A 20,024-nucleotide genomic window follows, 5' to 3' on the forward strand; every position below is an offset into this window, starting at 1 on the left:
CCCCTCCTCCTACACCTCCTAGGAAAGGCCCCTTTAAGACAGCCTCATCTTAGAGTTCCCCCCTCCTTCTCCAATGCCAGATATCTCAAATTACGTTGACTCTTAGCCTGGAGGAGAGGGGTCTCAGGTGGTGTGAAAACCCTTTCCCGAATTATCCCATCCATCCCCCCCTCCCGCTACCTTGGACGGCTTCACTTTCCTCCCAGTGTATTTTTTAGGTCTCGGGGGAACTGGCTGGGCCGCCGTTCTCCCCCGACAATCTTTGGAGAATGGGGGATTTGGGGTGACGGGGTGGAAGAGTGGGAAAATGACAAACTGGTATCGGCCGTGGGGGGAGGAGGGAGACAGAAAGAGACCTCGGTCTGAGCCAGGAAGTGTCCTTTCCTTCGAGTAGGGTGGCCAGCGAGCTGCAGGCCCTCACAGAGGACAGGCTGACCCTATCCAACCCCCCACCCCCTTTCCGGGGCCTATCCCTTATAGCTTAACTGGAAGGGAGCGGGGGCGATCATCTGATGACCAAGAGAAACTGATAATGGGTTGGATAGAAGGAAATGAAGTAAATCAATCTGTGATGAGAAAGAGAGGAAGGAAAGGGAGCCACAGAAGGAGGGGGGGGGACATGTTTACGTCCTGGCCGGTTCAAGATGTAATAGGAGCCAGGCCCAGATTCCGCTGGAAGGAGCTTTTGCCTAGCACAGGCAGCAGAAAAGGGAGGAGGGGGGAGAGGGATCTTGTGGTCTCATGGCTGGAGTAGTGAAGCATGAGAGAGCGAGTCCCAGTCCCCGGCTTCTCCTGCCGAGGAGAGTCTCGTTCACCCTAGAGGCGGTGCTGCGCATGCTTCAGGCTTATTTATTTCAATTTCATTATTTTTGTACATTTAAAATTATTTATTTCCCGCTTAGTCATTTCTAAAGCACAGCAAAACCTTCGTTCAGTATAGGAAGGTCCAGACAACCTTATTACAGTCATGAGAGTCAGTCCTTCGTAGACTGTCACCCTCCTAAGCATGTCATTCAACCCCATAGAGTTCAGTGGCGTCAGCCTCTTAAATATCTCTTCCCCACATCATTCATCTCCATAAACCTCAATGGCGTCATCCTCTTAAATATCTCTTCCTCACGTCATTCACCCCCATAGACCTCAATGGTGTCACCCTCTTAAATATCTCTTCCTCATGTCATTCACCCCATAAATCTCAATGGCGTCACCCTCTTAAATCTCTCTTCCTCACGTCATTCACCCCCATAAACCTCAATGGTGTCACCCTCTTAAATATCTCTTCCTCATGTCATTCACCCCCATAGACCTCAATGGTGTTACCCTCTTAAATATCTCTTCCTCACGTCATTCATCTCCATAAACCTCAATGGTGTCACCCTCTTAAATATCTCTTCCTCATGTCATTCACCCCCATAGACCTCAATGGCATCTCCCTCTTAAATATCTCTTCCCCACGTCATTCACCCCCATGGACCTTAATGTCATCACCCTCTTACATATCTTCCCCACGTCATTCACCCCCATGGACCTTAATGTCATCACCCTCTTAAATATCTCTTCCCCACATCATTCATCTCCATAGACCTCAATGGCGTCATCCTCTTAAATATCTCTTCCCCACATCATTCATCTCCATAGACCTCAATGGCGTCATCCTCTTAAATATCTCTTCCCCCACGTCATTCACCCCCATGGACCTCAATGGCGTCACCCTCTTAAATATTTCTTCCCCACATCATTCACCCCCATAGATCTCAATGCTGTCTCCCTCTTAAATACAAGGAAGTCTCATTAAAGCCCCACATCAGTGTCTCAGCAAGTGCATGAGAACAGTGTTATCATCTGTCCAATCACATCTAATATCTGGAGGGGTCATAGAGTGAGAGAGGAATGGGGATGGGGGCGAGGGACCCTTGTACTGTGTGACTGACAATATGCAGATATCCCCCACCTGCAGACACTTAGAGGTCTGTTAACACATATTTGCATTTTATTAAAGCACCAGATGAATCATGTATGTACAAATTTATATTTTACAGTCTATTAGGAGGCTGGGAAGGATTTTTTTTTCTCTCACTGTGTACAGCTGAGTTGGCTAAAGATAATCTAGTGTGGCATTGTCTTCTCCTTCCTTGAGATTTCCACAGAGAGATTTCTTTCCTACCATTGTAAGAGAGACTCGATGGAACCTCTGGTCTACCTTTAACCTGACCATCTTGGTCGGTTGATAAAGTAACCCAATGTTGGCCCAATCCAATCTTCAAGACCCCTACCTCCTTGTCCACTCCACAGACAGGTCTGCATTTCAGGATAACCACAGTAGAATATTCTTGAGGTTATGTTGGCAAGCAGCTGGACTCAAATCCAGAACTACTGGCATGCCTTTAACTTACCCTGGCAACCCTATGTATTTGGTTGTGGATGGAGGAGGGGAAGAGGGGAGGGAGTCTTGAAGATCAGATTTGGCAGCCACCGAGGTAGCCACGTGTGAAGGTCAAGCCCTTAAGCCTCTCACATTTCAATCTTGTAACCTGTCATCTCTGCCCTCTAATGAGGATCTTCGCTAGTTGGCACTGGTCCTGCTTGCGCTGTCAGGACCACCTTGACAAGCTAGTCCTGTCCCAAGCTTCTTAACTTTCCATCATGCCAGGACTTTGCCATGCAAGGAAACAAAGAGGACAAATAATCCCAGCATGCACTGCTTCTCTATCCTAATACAAGTGAACTGAGGTGTGGGCGCTCTAATGACTTGGCCAACATCTCAAGCAGAGGCAGAGCCCAGGTTGAATATTCGTTAGCCTGGTCCCCGTCCCCTCCAGTTGAATGAGAAAATCAAAATAATGTTAAATAAGGTCTGAATAAATAACACATTTTCATATTGTCGCTCCCCTCCCTCCCACAACCCCTTCACTCCCTACACCTCAAAATACAAAGGAAAAAAAATCAGTCACTACCAAGGTTATTTACAGTTGAAAGATTGGATCCAACAGTTTGAAGATTCTCATATCTATGCAATTCCATCCATGGGTGAACTTTTCCTTTCTTGGGATGGCGGCTGGTTTCTGTGGCGTTTTATTTATTTTTTTGTTCATCTTAACTTAATGTGATGTACAAAAAAATTCAATTGCACTTCCCTTCTCCAGCAAAGGAGTTTTCCATTAGAAGTCCGCTGAGATGAGTCATGGTCGCATAGGCCCCTCTCCTTTTTTCTAAATGATCACTTCCAAAAATTCCTCGGCTAGGAAGAAAGGTGCAGTGCCCAGACCCTAAATTAAGTACTGGTCCCTTTCTTCAGGCAGTATTCCCAGGGTTTCTTGGGCAAAGCTGGGAGCGACAAGAGAATGAAGCACCCTCCTCCGAAGATGAGGATGGCCCCAGCGGCAGCAGCGCAGGCCACGGACCACGAGTATTCATATTCCAGTGGGACGGAGTGGTCGCTGTCTATCAGCCACCTGACAGCTCGTCGGAAGACCTCCATGCTGATCAGCACCATGGTGCCTGCAAAAGCAAAGTCCATCGTGAATTGCATCATTCTTGACTACATTTATTTACTCACTTAACATCCATTGCTAGTGATCACTCATCTAATCTGCATCCTTCAATATTCATTTATTTAAATATTATCCATGCACCATGCCCATTTAATCCGCCATCCATCAATATCCATAATCACTGAAATGTGTCCTAATTATTGATCATACTCATTTTCTATCAGCATCATTCCGCCACCAGCGACCATTCCTCATTTTCCAGTTAGCCCTAATTATCATTATTTACCACTACCCATCTTCCATCATTCTCATTATCCTGTTTCTTACATAATCACCATCAGTCCCTGTGGGCACTTAATCATCATCATTGCTCATTGGCTGTCATCAGCATTCACTGCTGTCATTGCTTGTCATTGCCACCGTCATCGCCACTCATTAGCTGCCATTGCCACTTGGTGGTCAGTCATCGGCAAACATTGCCCATCCTCACCACTCACTGACGTCATTGACCATCATGGCCACTCACTGCTGTAATTGGTCATTATCACCATCATTACCCATCCTCGCCAGTCGTCGCTATCATTGCCATTCATAGCAATCATTGGCCGTCATTGCCACTCATTGGCTGTCACCACCGCTCATTTTTGTCCATTTGCCTTAGCAGCATCCTCAAGTTTATAAAAGAAGTAAAATCACATCACATGAAAACCATACTTCTAATGTTGGTTTCTTTTCATTGTGGACAACTTGTTTCCCTTACCAGCGAGGATAAAAAACAGGGAGGCAGGCTTGAGGAGGAACTCCACCCCTTTGCTGAGGGCCATGGTGATACATATCGAGCCCAACACCATTAAGACAAGACTGAGAAGGGAGAGAACAGCGGCTGCAATACTCAGATCTGGAAAGAGGGGAAAATGTTTAGGATATGAGAAAACCGAGCAAACTGATTGCTTGAAAGGTACTGCATGCATTACTGTGGTACAGGGTATGTATTTGATAATTCCGCTGTTTCCTAGGGAAGGTGCAAGATGGATTACATGAAGTAGTACAAGATACATTGGGCACAGGGGCAATTATGGGACTCAGTGGGGAGAGTCAAGTTAAGAAGATCCCCCCTCTCCCACCGCAATTATTGAGGGGTGCAGATAGGGAATGCATCCAGTAATACAAAGCGGCAGGCAATCAAATAATACGAGAGCAGAGGATGCTCAGAAAGGGGAGGTGATTGGGAAAGGTCTCTGCTAAGTAATGAGGTAATACAAAAAGGCATCATGGAACTCCAAATTGACAACAGTTGAGGAGTAGCCAGGGAGGTAAGGGAGAGGAGTCTTAAAGAGTCTAAAGGGAGCATAAGAAACCAAGTGCACAAGTAAAGCTAGGGAAGAGCCCAATTTACAACCACTGGGTGTAACAAGGTGCTAATGAGAGGAGAATTCACTGTTAAACAGGCCGATGCGATATCGGCTCTCGTACAATGGGTGCTCATGATTGAGTGACCGCTTTCCTAATGCGCGCCCAGCCACCTCTCCTGGGCGCGCAATGCATTATTTAAATAAGGGGTCACGCTAAAAAGGACGCACTTGGGATAAATTGTGCGCTAGGGATAAATTATGGAATCGGGCGCCCAGGAGAGGTGGCTGTGCATCGATTAGGAAAATGGACGCTCAATTAATGGGGGTCCATTTCCCTAACCTGCCTGCCGGCAAATTTTTTTTTTTCATGCTGCTTCCTGTGGTTCCTCTTACTCGGGATGATACTAAATAGGAGGAACCACAGAAAAGCAGTGTTTTTATAGTTCATGGGATGGTTCTGGAGGTGGAAAGGGAAGAGCAGAGTTACAAACCCTACCTCTTCCCTTACCCACGCAAAGGACCACGAGTCAAAAATAAGGCACCATCTTGTCCTGATATAAGAAGGGAAATGACCCTTTCACCTAGCCACTAATCAGCTGCTGGGGCTGGGAACCAGAGGAGAAGCACTATGCTATCATTCCATAGTGTTAGGATGTCATTATATGATCTGTACCTTTATGCGTGGTACGCTGGAAGATTTGGGCGCTTTCTCCAGTTGTGAAGAATTTGAAGTAAGAGCAGTTGGCTTCTGAAAGACAAAGGGGGAAAAATAGTTGGTTTGGTACAGTATTGAATGGCAAATGAAGTCTGAATAAACAAGGTTGGGTTTATTGTATCTGTAAAATCCCTGAGAAGGTTGGGCTAGTTGGGGCTTGTATCACTGTATCTGTAGGGTATTATGCCTGGGAAGAGGGGCTGGTAGGGGCTTGGGGTTTCTGTATCTGTAGGGTAACATGGTTACATGCCTGGGAGGGTTAGGCTGGATGACTGTACCTGTAAAGTAATACGCCTGGCAGGCGAAGCTGATCAGGGCTCCTGGTTGTTTTATTTGTAGGACGGCGTGGCTGAGAGGGACGGATAACTGTAACCATGTCTGTCAGCGGCGGGGCATATTCTGTGAAGGTCTGTCTGGTATAACCTCACTCCTGTCCTGCAGGACCCCCTGATATCCAAGTGCTTAGACTCCCCCTCATGCACATACACAGCTGCAGACTGCAAAATAGTAGCCACGCTTTCTGCCCCAGGGGTGGCTACATAGGGACCCTACTTCTGAGGAAGGCTCCCCCATTTCGGTCTCAAAGGCTCATGTACAACATCTGTGGTCAATGCTCGGGTTAGTGCCATAGTGGCAGTTATGGCCCAGGAAGGGTCCAGGATTTTTCAGGGTTAATAATTCCAAGTTGCACTGAGGTGTTTGGGATGAGAGGAACTCAAGAGAGCCTTATTAATATGTTAATATTGCAAAGAACGTGAAATGATTTGGCAATGTGATTAGTTTACGTAACACCTTCCCCCCACCCCCTTTTTAAAAGGGGTGCGCCTTGATTGGGTTTGGTGCCATTCTCTAAAAGGGGATGCACTTAGTGGGGGGAGGGGGCTTCTGGAGTGTTTCAGCTCTGCCATGTTGGAATCACCCGTGGATTAGTCTCTGCATATTTATTCATTTATTTATTTGTTTGTTTGTTTGTTTATTTAAAACTTTTTTTATACCGGTTTACATCCGAACCAAAGGTGGAAAATACATAAAACAGGGACAGGGGATGGGACAAGAGAGGAAAGAGGAGGCCGAAAGAAAGCAAACAGAGCAACAAATAATATATAAATAACAGAATAAATATCAAAAAATATATTTAAAAAAAAAAATGGGTTTAGGGGTTGGGCAGGGTTTGAGGTCACTCCCCCTCCTCAGCTACTTTACTTGGTGCATGGTACAAACTTGCAGGAGAGGAAGCAAAAGCCACTCCACCCCCATGGTTTTCTCACACTATTAGCCCCCCCCCCTCCCAATTTCCCACCCTTACCTCATCCCTTCTCCTGCTCTTCCCCCTCCCCTGTGTGTGGGGTCACCAATGATAGTGGAGAAGGGGGAAACATGAAAACGCTGAGAGAAATGTCTGTACCATGATAGTGTGTCCTTGTTACCCCCACCACCCCCTTCTCCATCCCCACCCCACCCTCTCTCCCTTCCTCACATTCTCTGTCTCTCCCCCTCTTCACATTAATACACACAACTTCCTTCTATTTCTCTCACACTTCTCTTGTCCTTTCACACCCTCTTGCCTGGACCTTTTCACACCTCTCCCTCACTATCTCACACGTCTTCTTTCCCTTTCTTAACACCTGCCCTGTCTGTCTCTCACTCCTCTCTTTCTTTGTCACCGTGAGTGGGTTTTTTTGGATGTTCCTGTACTCCGGGTTTCTGGTGGGTAACCATTGCCTTTACATCAAGCTAACCCCAAGATCCACTAATGTAGGTACATTTATCAAAGGCACATTCAACAACCCACATTCATAAGAACATAAGAACATGCCATACTGGGTCAGACCAAGGGTCCATCAAGCCCAGCATCCTGTTTTCCAACAGAGGCCAATCCAAGTCACAAGAACCTGGCAAGTACCCAAACACTAAGTCTATTCCATGTAACCATTGCTAATGGCAGTGGCTATTCTCTAAGTGAACTTAATAGCAGGTAATGGACTTCTCCTCCAAGAACTTATCCAATCTTTTTTTAAACACAGCTACACTAACTGCACTAACCTCATCCTCTGGCAACAAATTCCAGAGTTTAATTGTGCGTTGAGTAAAAAAGAACTTTCTCCGATTAGTTTTAAATGTGCCCCATGTTAACTTCATGGAGTGCCCCCTAGTCCTTCTATTATCCGAAAGAGTAAATAACCGATTCACATCTACCCGTTCTAGACCTCTCATGATTTTAAACACCTCTATCATATCCCCCCTCAGTCGTCTCTTCTCCAAGCTGAAAAGTCCTAACCTCTTTAGTCTTTCCTCATAGGGGAGCTGTTCCATTCCCCTTATCATTTTGGTAGCCCTTCTCTGTACCTTCTCCATCGCAATTATATCTTTTTTGAGATGCAGCGACCAGAATTGTACACAGTATTCAAGGTGCGGTCTCACCATGGAGCGATATAGAGGCATTATGACATTTTCCGTTTTTATTCACCATTCCCTTACTAATAATTCCCAACATTCTGTTTGCTTTTTTGACTGCCGCAGCACACTGAACCGACAATTTCAATGTGTTATCCACTATGACACCTAGATCTTTCTTGGGTTGTAGCACCTAATATGGAACCCAACATCGTGTAATTATAGCATGGGTTATTTTTCCCTATATGCATCACCTTGCACTTATCCACATTAAATTTCATCTGCCATTTGGATGCCCAATTTTCCAGTCTCACAAGGTCTTCCTGCAATTTATCACAATATGCTTGTGATTTAACTACTCTGAACAATTTTGTGTCATCTGCAAATTTGATTATCTCACTCGTCGTATTTCTTTCCAGATCATTTATAAATATATTGAAAAGTAAGGGTCCCAATACAGATCCCTGAGGCACTCCACTGTCCACTCCCTTCCACTGAGAAAATTGCCCATTTAATCCTACTCTCTGTTTCCTGTCTTGTAGCCAGTTTGCAATCCACGAAAGGACATCGCCACCTATCCCATGACTTTTTACTTTTCCTAGAAGCCTCTCATGAGGAACTTTGTCAAACGCCTTCTGAAAATCCAAGTATACTATATCTACCCGGTTCACACCTTTATCCACATATTTATTAACTCCTTCAAAAAAGTGAAGCAGATTTGTGAGGCAAGACTTGCCCTGGGTAAAGCCATGCTGACTTTGTTCCATTAAACCATGTCTTTCTATATGTTCTGTGATTTTGATGTTTAGAACACTTTCCACTATTTTTCCTGGCACTGAAGTCAGGCTAACCGGTTTGTAGTTTTCCGGATCGCCCCTGGAGCCCTTTTTAAATATTGGGGTTACATTTGCTATCCTCCAGTCTTCAGGTGCAATGGATGATTTTAATGATAAGTTACAAATTTTTACTAATAGGTCTGAAATTTCATTTTTTAGTTCCTTCAGAACTCTGGGGTGTATACCATCCGGTCCGGGTGATTTACTACTCTTCAGTTTGTCAATCAGGCCTACCACATCTTCTAGGTTCACCGTGATTTGATTCAGTCCATCTGAATCATTACCCATGAAAACCTTCTCCATTACGGGTACCTCCCCAACATCCTCTTCAGTAAACACCGAAGCAAAGAAATCATTTAATCTTTCCGCGATGGCCTTATCTTCTCTAAGTGCCCCTTTAACTCCTCGATCATCTAACGGTCCAACTGACTCCCTCACAGGCTTTCTGCTTCGGATATATTTAAAAAAGTTTTTACTGTGAGTTTTTGCCTCTACAGCCAACTTCTTTTCAAATTCTCTCTTAGCCTGTCTTATCAATGTCTTACATTTAACTTGCCAACGTTTATGCTTTATCCTATTTTCTTCTGTTGGATCCTTCTTCCAATTTTTGAATGAAGATCTTTTGGCTAAAATAGCTTCTTTCACCTCCCCTTTTAACCATGCCGGTAATCGTTTTGCCTTCTTTCCACCTTTCTTAACGTGTGGAATACATCTGGACTGTGCTTCTAGAATGGTATTTTTTAACAATGACCACGCCTCTTGGACATTTTTTACTTTTGTAGCTGCTCCTTTCAGTTTTTTTCTAACAATTTTTCTCATTTTATCAAAGTTTCCCTTTTGAAAGTTTAGCACGAGAGCCTTGGATTTGCACGCTGTTCCTCTTCCAGTCATTAAATCAAATTTGATCATATTATGATCACTATTGCCAAGCGGCCCCACCACCGTTACCTCTCTCACCAAGTCCTGTGCTCCACTGAGAATTAGATCTAAAATTGCTCCCTCTCTCGTCGGTTCCTGAACCAATTGCTCCATAAAGCTATCATTTATTCCATCCAGGAACGTTATCTCTCTAGCGTGACCTGATGATACATTTACCCAGTCAATATTGGGGTAATTGAAGTCTCCCATTATTACTGCACTACCAACTTGGTTGGCTTCCCTAATTTCTCTTAGCATTTCACTGTTCATCTCACCATCTTGACCAGGTGGACGGTAGTATACCCCTATCACTATAGTCTTCCCCGACACACAAGGGATTTCTATCCATAAAGATTCAATTTTGTATTTAGTCTCATCCAGGATGTTTATCCTGTTGGACTCTATGCCATCCCGGACATAAAGCGCCACACCTCCTCCCAAGTGCTCCTCTCTGTCATTGCACAATATTTTTCATTTGTTTTTTTTCTTGATGCATACTTTTCCATTGTAGATCCCAAAATCCAAGTAAACAATTCACTAATTTTTCTTTTAAGACAAAAATTCCTGTATACAAAAAAAATGTCTTAAGAGGAACGTGGTAGTTTCATAAACTTTCAAGAGTACCATCCAGGTTACCCTCGCTCTTGTTTTTAATCACGAACGAACCACCATCCCCCTATTATTTATTTATTCATTGCTTAGTCAAAAAAAAAATTTTTTTTATTTTTTTAAAAATTGATTATGAATTTTTGTCAAAAAATGGGAACAGTCCGCCACTAAAGTGTTACTGAAAAGAGTCTTCTTTCTTCTTATACTTTAATCAATTCCCTTCATTATATTCATTTTCAAACAACATCAAAGAATACTTAGCTTAGCTTAGTCCACGTTGTTAAGCAAGACGCTGAGGCACCAATCCACGGAAGCGTTTTAGCCCGACACGGCCAGGTTGCGAAAGAATTCTTCATCAGGAGAAACCGCTTACCCACCACTCATCTCAGCTCTCAATTGTTGTATATCATCGATCTTATTCTTTCATTTTTACATTTTTAAATTGCTCGCGGTACGCTACATGTATCCTTCTTAAAAAATGGCCATTTTTTGGAATAAACAATGAATAAATAAATAATAGGGGAATGGTGGTTTGTTCGTGATTAAAAACAAGAGCGAGGGTAACCTGGATGGTACTCTTGAAAGTTTATGAAACTACCACGTTCCTCTTAATTCATTTTTTTGTATAAAGGAATTTTCGTCTTAAAGAAAAATTAGTGAATTGTTTACTTGGATTTTGGGACCTACAATGGAAAAGTATGCATCAAGAAAAAAAAACCAAATGAAAAATATTGTGAATGTGGGTTGTTGAATGTGCCTTTACATAAGGCTAGGCATAGTTTTCAAAAATAGGAGTGAAGGGTAAAGCCTGGGAGGAGCACAGTGGATCCTTAGCTGTGAGGCAGTGAGAGGGTAAAGCCTGGGAGGGGCACAGGGGATCCTCAGGGGTGGGGGAGTGAGGGGTAAAGCTTGGGAGGGGCACAGAGGATCCTCAGGGGTGGGGGGAGTGAGGGGTAAAGCCTGGGAGGGACACAGAGGATCCTCAGAGGTGGGGGAGTGAGGGGTAAAGCCTGGGAGAGGCACAGAGGATCCTCATGGGTGGGGGAGTGAGGGGTAAAGCCTGGGAGGGACACAGAGGATCCTCAGGGGTGGAGGAGTGAGGGGTAAAGCCTGGGAGGGGCACAGAGGATCCTCTGGGGGGGAGTGAGGGGTAAAGCCTGGGAGGGGCTCAGAGGATCCTCGGGAGTGGGGGAGTGAGGGGTAAAGCCTGGGAGGGGGACAGGGGATCCTCAGGGATGAGTGAGTGAGGGGTAAAGCCTGGGATGGGCACAGAGGATCCTCAGGGATGAGTGAGTGAGGTGCATTAGCATCCTAGACAGCATACAAAATATTAAAATCACAGCTGGTTCATTTTTATAGCATAAAATAGCATGGGGGGGGGGGGGGGGTGAGAGCATGTCTGCGTCTGTTCATTTTTCTTTGCATGGCTGACATCACCAGAGCTGCCTATCATTTTATTACGCATGGTGATTGGGGGTTTTATGGGAAGTCTGTCAGGTTTATTGGAGGGGTGCGGGGGCAGTGAGAGAAGAGAAGGAAGGGGGTTCATTGGCTTAAGGTATCTTTTCCAGGCACAGAGCCCCCCCCCCCCCCCCCCGACCAGGATGCTGTTGGAGGGACTGCATCCATTGTCCTCAGCTGGGAGGGCTGAGCCTGGGGCTTGCTCCCCACTCTCTTGAGAAAATCACACTGATACACGTAAAGCATGAATACAGCACAGACAGCTGAAGAGCAGATCTTCATCAGAGCCTCATGCAGGTGTCACACTGATACATGTAAAGCATGAATACAGCACAGACAGCTGAAGAGTAGATCTTCATCAGAGCCCCATGCAGGCGTCACACTGATACATGTAAAGCATGAATACAGCACAGACAGCTGAAGAGCAGATCTTCATCAGAGCCCCATGCAGGCGTCACACTGATACACGTAAAGCATGAATACAGCACAGACAGCTGAAGAGCAGATCTTCATCAGAGCCCCATGCAGGCGTCACACTGATACATGTAAAGCATGAATACAGCACAGACAGCTGAAGAGCAGATCTTCATCAGAGCCCCATGCAGGCGTCACACTGATACACGTAAAGCATGAATACAGCACAGACAGCTGAAGAGCAGATCTTCATCAGAGCCTCATGCAGGTGTCACACTGATACATGTAAAGCATGAATACAGCACAGACAGCTGAAGAGCAGATCTTCATCAGAGCCCCATACAGGAGTCACACTGATACATGTAAAGCATGAATACAGCACAGACAGCTGAAGAGCAGATCTTCATCAGAGCCTCATGCAGGAGTCACACTGATACACGTAAAGCATGAATACAGCACAGACAGCTGAAGAGCAGATCTTCATCAGAGCCCCATGCAGGTGTCACACTGATACATGTAAAGCATGAATACAGCACAGACAGCTGAAGAGCAGATCTTCAGAGCCCCATGCAGGAGTCACACTGATACATGTAAAGCATGAATACAGCACAGACAGCTGAAGAGCAGATCTTCATCAGAGCCCCATGCAGGTGTCACACTGATACACATAAAGCATGAATACAGCACAGACAGCTGAAGAGCAGATCTTCATCAGAGCTCCATGCAGGAGTCACACTGATACACGTAAAGCATGAATACAGCACAGACAGCTGAAGAGCAGATCTTCATCAGAGCCCCATGCAGGTGTCACACTGATACATGTAAAGCATGAATACAGCACAGACAGCTGAAGAGCAGATCTTCAGAGCCCCATGCAGGAGTCACACTGATACATGTAAAGCATGAATACAGCACAGACAGCTGAAGAGCAGATCTTCATCAGAGCCCCATGCAGGTGTCACACTGATACACATAAAGCATGAATACAGCACAGACAGCTGAAGAGCAGATCTTCATCAGAGCTCCATGCAGGAGTCACACTGATACACGTAAAGCATGAATACAGCACAGACAGCTGAAGAGCAGATCTTCATCAGAGCCCCATGCAGGTGTCACACTGATACACGTAAAGCATGAATACAGCACAGACAGCTGAAGAGCAGATCTTCATCAGAGCCCCATGCAGGTGTCACACTGATACATGTAAAGCATGAATACAGCACAGACAGCTGAAGAGCAGATCTTCATCAGAGCCCCATGCAGGTGTCACACTGATACACGTAAAGCATGAATACAGCACAGACAGCTGAAGAGCAGATCTTCATCAGAGCCCCCTGCAGGGGTCACACTGATACACATAAAGCATGAACACAGCACAGACAGCTGAAGAGCAGATCTTCATCAGAGCCCCATGCAGGGGTCACACTGATACACGTAAAGCATGAATACAGCACAGACAGCTGAGGAGCAGATCTTCATCAGAGCCCCATGCAGGCGTCACACTGATACATGTAAAGCATGAATACAGCACAGACAGCAGAAGAGCAGATCTTCATCAGAGCCCCATGCAGGTGTCACACTGATACATGTAAAGCATGAATACAGCACAGACAGCAGAAGAGCAGATCTTCATCAGAGCCCCATGCAGGTGTCACACTGATACATGTAAAGCATGAATACAGCACAGACAGCTGAAGAGCAGATCTTCATCAGAGCCCCATGCAGGTGTCACACTGATACATGTAAAGCATGAATACAGCACAGACAGCTGAAGAGCAGATCTTCAGAGCCCCATGCAGGTGTCACACTGATACATGTAAAGCATGAATACAGCACAGACAGCAGAAGAGCAGATCTCATCAGAGCCCCCTGCAGGAGTCACACTGATGTACATAAAGCATGAATACAGCATGGAGAGCTGAAGAGTGGATCTTAACCAGAGCCCCATGCAGAAATTACACTGATAACATGTAAAGCATGAATACAGCACGGACAGCTGAAGAGCAGGACTTGGGAGGTGTTCACCTCTTATTCTAAACTAGTGTTTAAAGGGGGCAATCATCTGCCCCCCCCAACCTTCCCAGCAGTGTCCTAAACCACCTCCCACTGCGTGGATCTGTTTCAAGCCCGGAGGAGGGGCTCCAGCAGGGTTGTTGCAGAAAAGGGCTGCGGGCTTCAAAGGCACTGAAGCATCCCCTTCTCTCTGCTTCCCTCGCGGGACTTGCTTTGGCCAGAGAGCCAGGTCCCTACTATCGCCTAACACAGAAAGAAAGAATTATTGGAAAGGAAATTCAGTTACGAATTACAAAAAAAGAACCCCCCCAGTTTGGAGTCAATATTGGGCTATTCCCCCACCCCACCGCTGCCGCAGTTGCGACTGCCAGGCCTTTCCCCACCCCTCCTGGAGGAAGGGAGGAGCTCGCAGGCCCCCACAGGGAAGTCGGTGTTGCCCCCAAAACTCCATGGAACAGTGGAGGAGTGGGGCTGGCATAGGCCTATGGATGTGCAGGCCATCCCTCATCCCCCCCCCCCCCCCCAGCTCCTGCTCTGGGTAGATCGTGCCAGCTTTGGCAGGAATGCGGGAGGGGGATCCCATCGCCTCTCATGGCTCCCTTGCCAGGTTGCCATGGCAATGCAAGGGGAAAATCTGTTTAATGCTGATTTTTGTTCTGATGATGTCGCCATTGACAAATTAAGTGTTGGCAGCAGTACTGGTTGGGGGGGATGAGGCAGTGCCAGCTGACAGGAGCTTTGCATGTAGGTTTAGATTAGTGGAAGCCCTTAAGAAATGTAAGAAAGTGTAGGTGGGGACCACCAGACTCCCCCCCACACACACACACACAGCCCCATGAGCAAAACTGTATGGTGGAGAAGGAAGCATGATTCACCTAAGGACATGCTTAAGGCGAGAGGTTTTATAGGCCCAGGAAATCTTGAGCTGGAAGAGGGCTTCTTTCCTGCTATTGGGAGCAGCTATTTTGGGCCTCCTGCGATGTTCTCTTCTCATCTATGGGTGGACAAACATTACTGAATATGTCCCACTGCTGGAAGTGACCATTTTGGACCTCCAGAAACATCCTCTATCACCTAAGAGCACACACGGTGACATCACCGACCACTCCACCACTGGGAGCGGCCATTTTGGACCTCCAGAAACATCCTCTATCACCTAAGAGCACACACGGTGACATCACCGACCACTCCACCACTGGGAGCGGCCATTTTGGGCCTCCAGAAACATCCTCTATCACCTAAGAGCACACACGGTGACATCACCGACCACTCCACCACTGGGAGCGGCCATTTTGGGCCTCCAGAGACATCCTCTATCACCTAAGGGCACCCACAGTGACATCACCGACCACTCCACCGCCCCCCCCCCCCCTGTGTATTAATGATGACTTCGGGCGGGATCCGTGACTCCCAGCTTACAGATCTGCCTCCTTTTACCAGCAGGGTCAGCGGGCTGCACGGCGGAAGGAGATTAGGAAGCCCTGGATGTGTTCTGCTTAGCTGGGGCTGCTCACCAGTTGTCTTTAGACATCTCCAGTACCTACATTCTATTCACCCTCTCCGCCCCTGTCTCCCTCTCCTACCCTTCGCCCCCCCCATCCCCCATCCCTCTCCCAGCTCCCCTCCGCCATGACTCCTTCCTTTTACACTGAGAAAACACTCTTGTTGCTTTGTCTTTTCTAGCAGTCAGAATGGTGACGTATCCGTAAATCATTACTGGGCAGGATTACTGAAGCCTCGGGGGATTAAAACCTTTACTCCAGATGCTTTACCTTGTGCCCAGCTGCTGCTATGTGGCAGGAAGGAAGCCAAGGCTGGTGCAGAGGGCAGGGGAGGACCAGAGGCAGGGTGAGGAAATGGGGGCTGGGGCAAGGGCCCTCTGCACGGCTGGCAGGGGGGTATCACTGGGGAAGAGGCCGGCAGGGCTAGGGTACGCTCTCGGGGATTTCTGGGGAGGGGATAAGGTGCCAGGACCTCTTGGACCACACTGCTCCATCTAACATCCTACAGGAAGAGGTGGCGACATCCTGCAGTGGGGGGGTCAAGCTTGTTTGACTGCCAGTAGGGAGATGAGCAGAGCTAGCTGTGGGGGTGGGGGAAGACGCGGGCAGCAGACTGGTCGGGCCAGTAGGTCCTTCAGCTCCGCTGGCGGAACGATTTGACTCTGGCAATGGTCGTTTTCTCCAAAACTATCATTTGGCTTCACTCCCCTCCCCCCTCCCCCCTTCCCCCGCTGCCCATTCTCTTCCCTCCCCTCTCCTCTGGAGATGGAGGCGCCTCGCCTCACCACCCGTCCCCTAAACTGTAGTCGGGACCGGCTCTAAGGTATGTCAGAGGTCAACCAGATAACCAGAGCCCCTCCCCCTTCGCCCCCACAGCACAGAGAGACACATCTGGGAAAAAAAAAACAACATTGGGGAGTAGGGGTCAAGGGAGGGAAGCCATAGCCTCAAGATGACCACGCGCAAGGGCGCCCGTGGCATCATAACCAAGGAGGCGACTGGGGGGGGCATTGGCTAAAGCAGATGGGACAAAAAGCGACCTGGTCGGACAAATACAAGGATTGGGTGGGAGGAGGGCACCAAGAAGAAGCAGGAGGAAGCACTTCGCCCTGGGGAGAGGCAGGGTGCACGCACTGGCCCCGAGATGCAGTGAGCGGAATCGTTTTAACTGGGAGTCAGAATGTAGCGGTCAGAAGGGGGGGTCACCTTAGGAGTCAGGTCCCCCACCCCCACCAGTTTAATGACTGCTGGACACTGGCAGGGGACGGACATCTCTGCCATTTCTGATGTGCTGCTTCTGTCTGGCTGCTGTTGGAGCTGGGAGCCACTGGGCCGGGTCGGACTTTTCAAGCTTGACACGGGCTGCAAGGTTTTAGGTCAATTTATCTATTTAGGTTTTTTTTTTTAAAACGGACCAACAGCCTCTGGTCTGCTCATTGTGAGGTGGAGTGGGCTTTAAAGTAGCCCTTGAGGCTATTTCAAGTCACCTTTGCTCAACACCTGCCCAGGCTTCCTGCCTTGGCTCCGAGGCTGGGTTGGAGGGGAGGGGAGGGTGGCCTGGAGGGTCTCTGCATGCACAGCGGCCTGAAACGTCTGCCTGTCTGTCTTCTGAAGACTTCACGGACTTGGTTCCCTCTAATTTCCCCCTCAGCAAAAGCCAGCGGGTGCTTCCTTCCCTTGAACTGGTAGTGATTTAAAGGACATTTGGAAAGCTGGCCACCTTAGCAAGATAACTGAGAAGAGAGAGCACAGCTTCTGCTTCCTTAGCCAGGTTGACTCTGCAGGCCCCGAGCCTGGCCCAGGAGCAGGGTGTGGCTTGGCAGTGGAGCCCCACTTGTTGCAAATGTTATGGTTTTCACGTTGAGATGCTGCTGCTGGTGGTGGTGTTTCGTACGCTGCAGGTTTCGTTTGCTCTCAAGCAGGTTGATGTAGATTGTGGGTTAAGAGGGTAGGTGCATTTGTGCGGAGGCGGTGATTATTATGGCGTTCCTGTTTATGCTGGTCCGACTGTGTCATCCTTGCCAAGGAGAAAGGAAGCCGGAAGGTGCAATGTAGGCGACTAACGTAGGGCCCCTTTGGAAGATGGGCTGGACCAGCCCTGGATTTGTAGCCTCCTGCCTTAGAGAAACCGGATCTTCAGATTCCATGGATCAGTGGTTCAGAACCTGTGGTTCCTGGCCCATCGGGTATTCAGAATGTGGATGAGAGACATAGTTGCAAACGATGGAGACTCGGTACACACCAGCTTATTCTGAGAATCCAGCTAGCAAGATGGTGGCCATCCCAAAGACCAGGCCTATGAATCTATGCCCTAGATGCAACACCCTATCAATGACTGGGGATTTCCTTCCTATTACCCTCCCCAGCAATAGTGACCTCCGGGACCAGGGCCGGGGCAAGGGGACTACGCACCCTAGATACCTTCTGCCTTATGCCCGCCCCCCCCCCCCCCCACTCCTCCTTGCCGAATCTCCACTCCTCTTTGGTGCCCCACATGGCTCATCACCCCTAATGGCTGGCGTCCCTGGGCCCAGGCCTGGCCTAGTTCGCCTGGTGCTTCCACCCGCCCTGTCCAGGACCATGGAAGGGGTCGGAGGCAGGAGGGACGACATCCTGGAGGCGCTGCGTCCAGTCCTGTTGGAAAGGACCAGGAAGATCCTTTTTTTCTCAGGCTTCGGTGCCTCTCAATGGGTCGACGGGAGAGTTTCATCCTTGAGCTTCAGCAAGCCGCATGAGGTTCCCGTGCCACGCCAACCTATTCCTCGCCTTCGCTCCATCTTACTTCGGATACAACCCTCCAAAGAAGGGGGGGGGGGGGGGGACCAAAGGTGCTCTTGAATTCTTATACAATGTCATTGTTTTGGGCTAAGTTTTACAGTCACATGCAGGGCCCTTGCAAGACTATTTGGTGCCCTAAGGCAAATCTTCAGTCATGGATTCCCCCCCCAATCTACGTATTGGTGGTGGCTCCAGCATAGCACTCCCTTCTTTGGCAGGACTGGCTCTGGCGCAGCAGGATTTTGCCACCCTCAAACATTTGATGCTCTAGGCAACTGCCTAGTTTGCCTAATGGAAGCACCGGCCCTGGCTACGTGTAGAGGAGAGCCAGGCACCACAACAGGTAACGAACGGCACTTGGACCCAGGTTGGGAGGACGCTGTAGGAAGCTGTGCCCACTATCCCACATTTTGTGGCACATGCTAGGGATGATGGAGAACATTGGGCTTGTTTTGAGAGGTGCCAAGAGAAAGGGGGCAGTTGGGGGCGGGGGGGGGGTGTATCTTTTATGCGGGTGACGGTGAGTGAGAAAGGAAAAACAAAACGAGGCATTGCCTACCTCCAGGGAGTTCGGCGGGGCCGCAGGTCTCCCGGTCTTCGTCCACGTTCTCCGTCCACACCTTCTTGTGACAGTACTTCCACAGGCCGAAATGGGCTGCCTCGCAGGTCAAGCTGTGGTTCTGCTTGTAGGCATTCAGCTCCACCCAGAACTCCGTGCCCACAGCCAGCACAGTCAGCGTCACCCCCACGATGGCCACAAAGAAGGCCAGTTTGATCTTGCCCTCCTGGGCGTCAGAAAGGCCCTTGCCCCGCTGGCCCCTTCCTGCCCTGAACCGCGTATCGTCCTCTTGCATGAAAAAATTTGGCCACATGTTGGTTTGTTTTTGTTTTTTTTTTAGCTGAACTTCTCAGACCACGTCCCCTCCCCGAAAGAAAGAGACGGATGTAAAAAGCAAAGTGGAAAATCCTTCTCACCCCCTTCCCCTCCCCCCCCCAACTTCTTCCTTTGTTCTGTCTCTGCCCGCGGTAGTTAGGCCTGATGGACCTTTTCTTCTGTAAGTTTTGATGAGGGAGACGCACGCTCTCTCAGATGCACACACACACACAACGGCAATATGAAGGAATGCTTTGCCACAAGTGTCCGCCTCTCATGGTTGTATGTATACACACACACACACACACACACACACACGCACAGCCTGGAATTAAACCCGTGCACCTGTTCCCAGTCCTCACACGTCTCCATGGCGATGGGGTTATTTTAAAAGCCTGCCTTAAAGGCACTCTGCTACCAAGCCCAGAGGGATGGTGGTGGTAGTTGGGGGTCGTGGGGGGGGAGAGGGAATTAATTCCTCTGTCTCTTCCCCGTCCCCTATGCTGTGCCGGTGCGGTAGCTGTTCCCACACTCAGCCCTGGGCCTTGAAGTGATAACCACACTCAAGTCTGGCCGCCTTGACCCAGGGTCAGACCTGAGAAGCTGATCCAGTCCTGGTGCTGGCCCCCGTTGCATGCAGGGAACTGTAGTTCCTGATTTTCTTAGG

The 20,024-nt window shown here is 48.2% G+C and overlaps 1 protein-coding gene across 1 annotated transcript; it reads right to left on the reverse strand.

Annotated features, from left to right (window-relative positions):
* Positions 1-2,010: 2,010 nt before the first annotated feature.
* CACNG6 (calcium voltage-gated channel auxiliary subunit gamma 6) lies at positions 2,011-19,614 on the reverse strand. Its single transcript, XM_029585493.1, has 4 exons — positions 19,043-19,614; positions 5,517-5,591; positions 4,252-4,389; positions 2,011-3,498 (listed from the first exon to the last, which is right to left on the reverse strand). The coding sequence occupies exons 1-4, from the start codon at positions 19,353-19,355 to the stop codon at positions 3,272-3,274; spliced, it is 753 nt and encodes a 250-aa protein (XP_029441353.1). The 5' UTR covers positions 19,356-19,614; the 3' UTR covers positions 2,011-3,271.
* Between the last annotated feature and the right edge of the window lie 410 nt (positions 19,615-20,024).

Source organism: Rhinatrema bivittatum, chromosome 19, assembly GCF_901001135.1.
Source record: "Rhinatrema bivittatum chromosome 19, aRhiBiv1.1, whole genome shotgun sequence".
NCBI lineage: Eukaryota > Metazoa > Chordata > Amphibia > Gymnophiona > Rhinatrematidae > Rhinatrema > Rhinatrema bivittatum.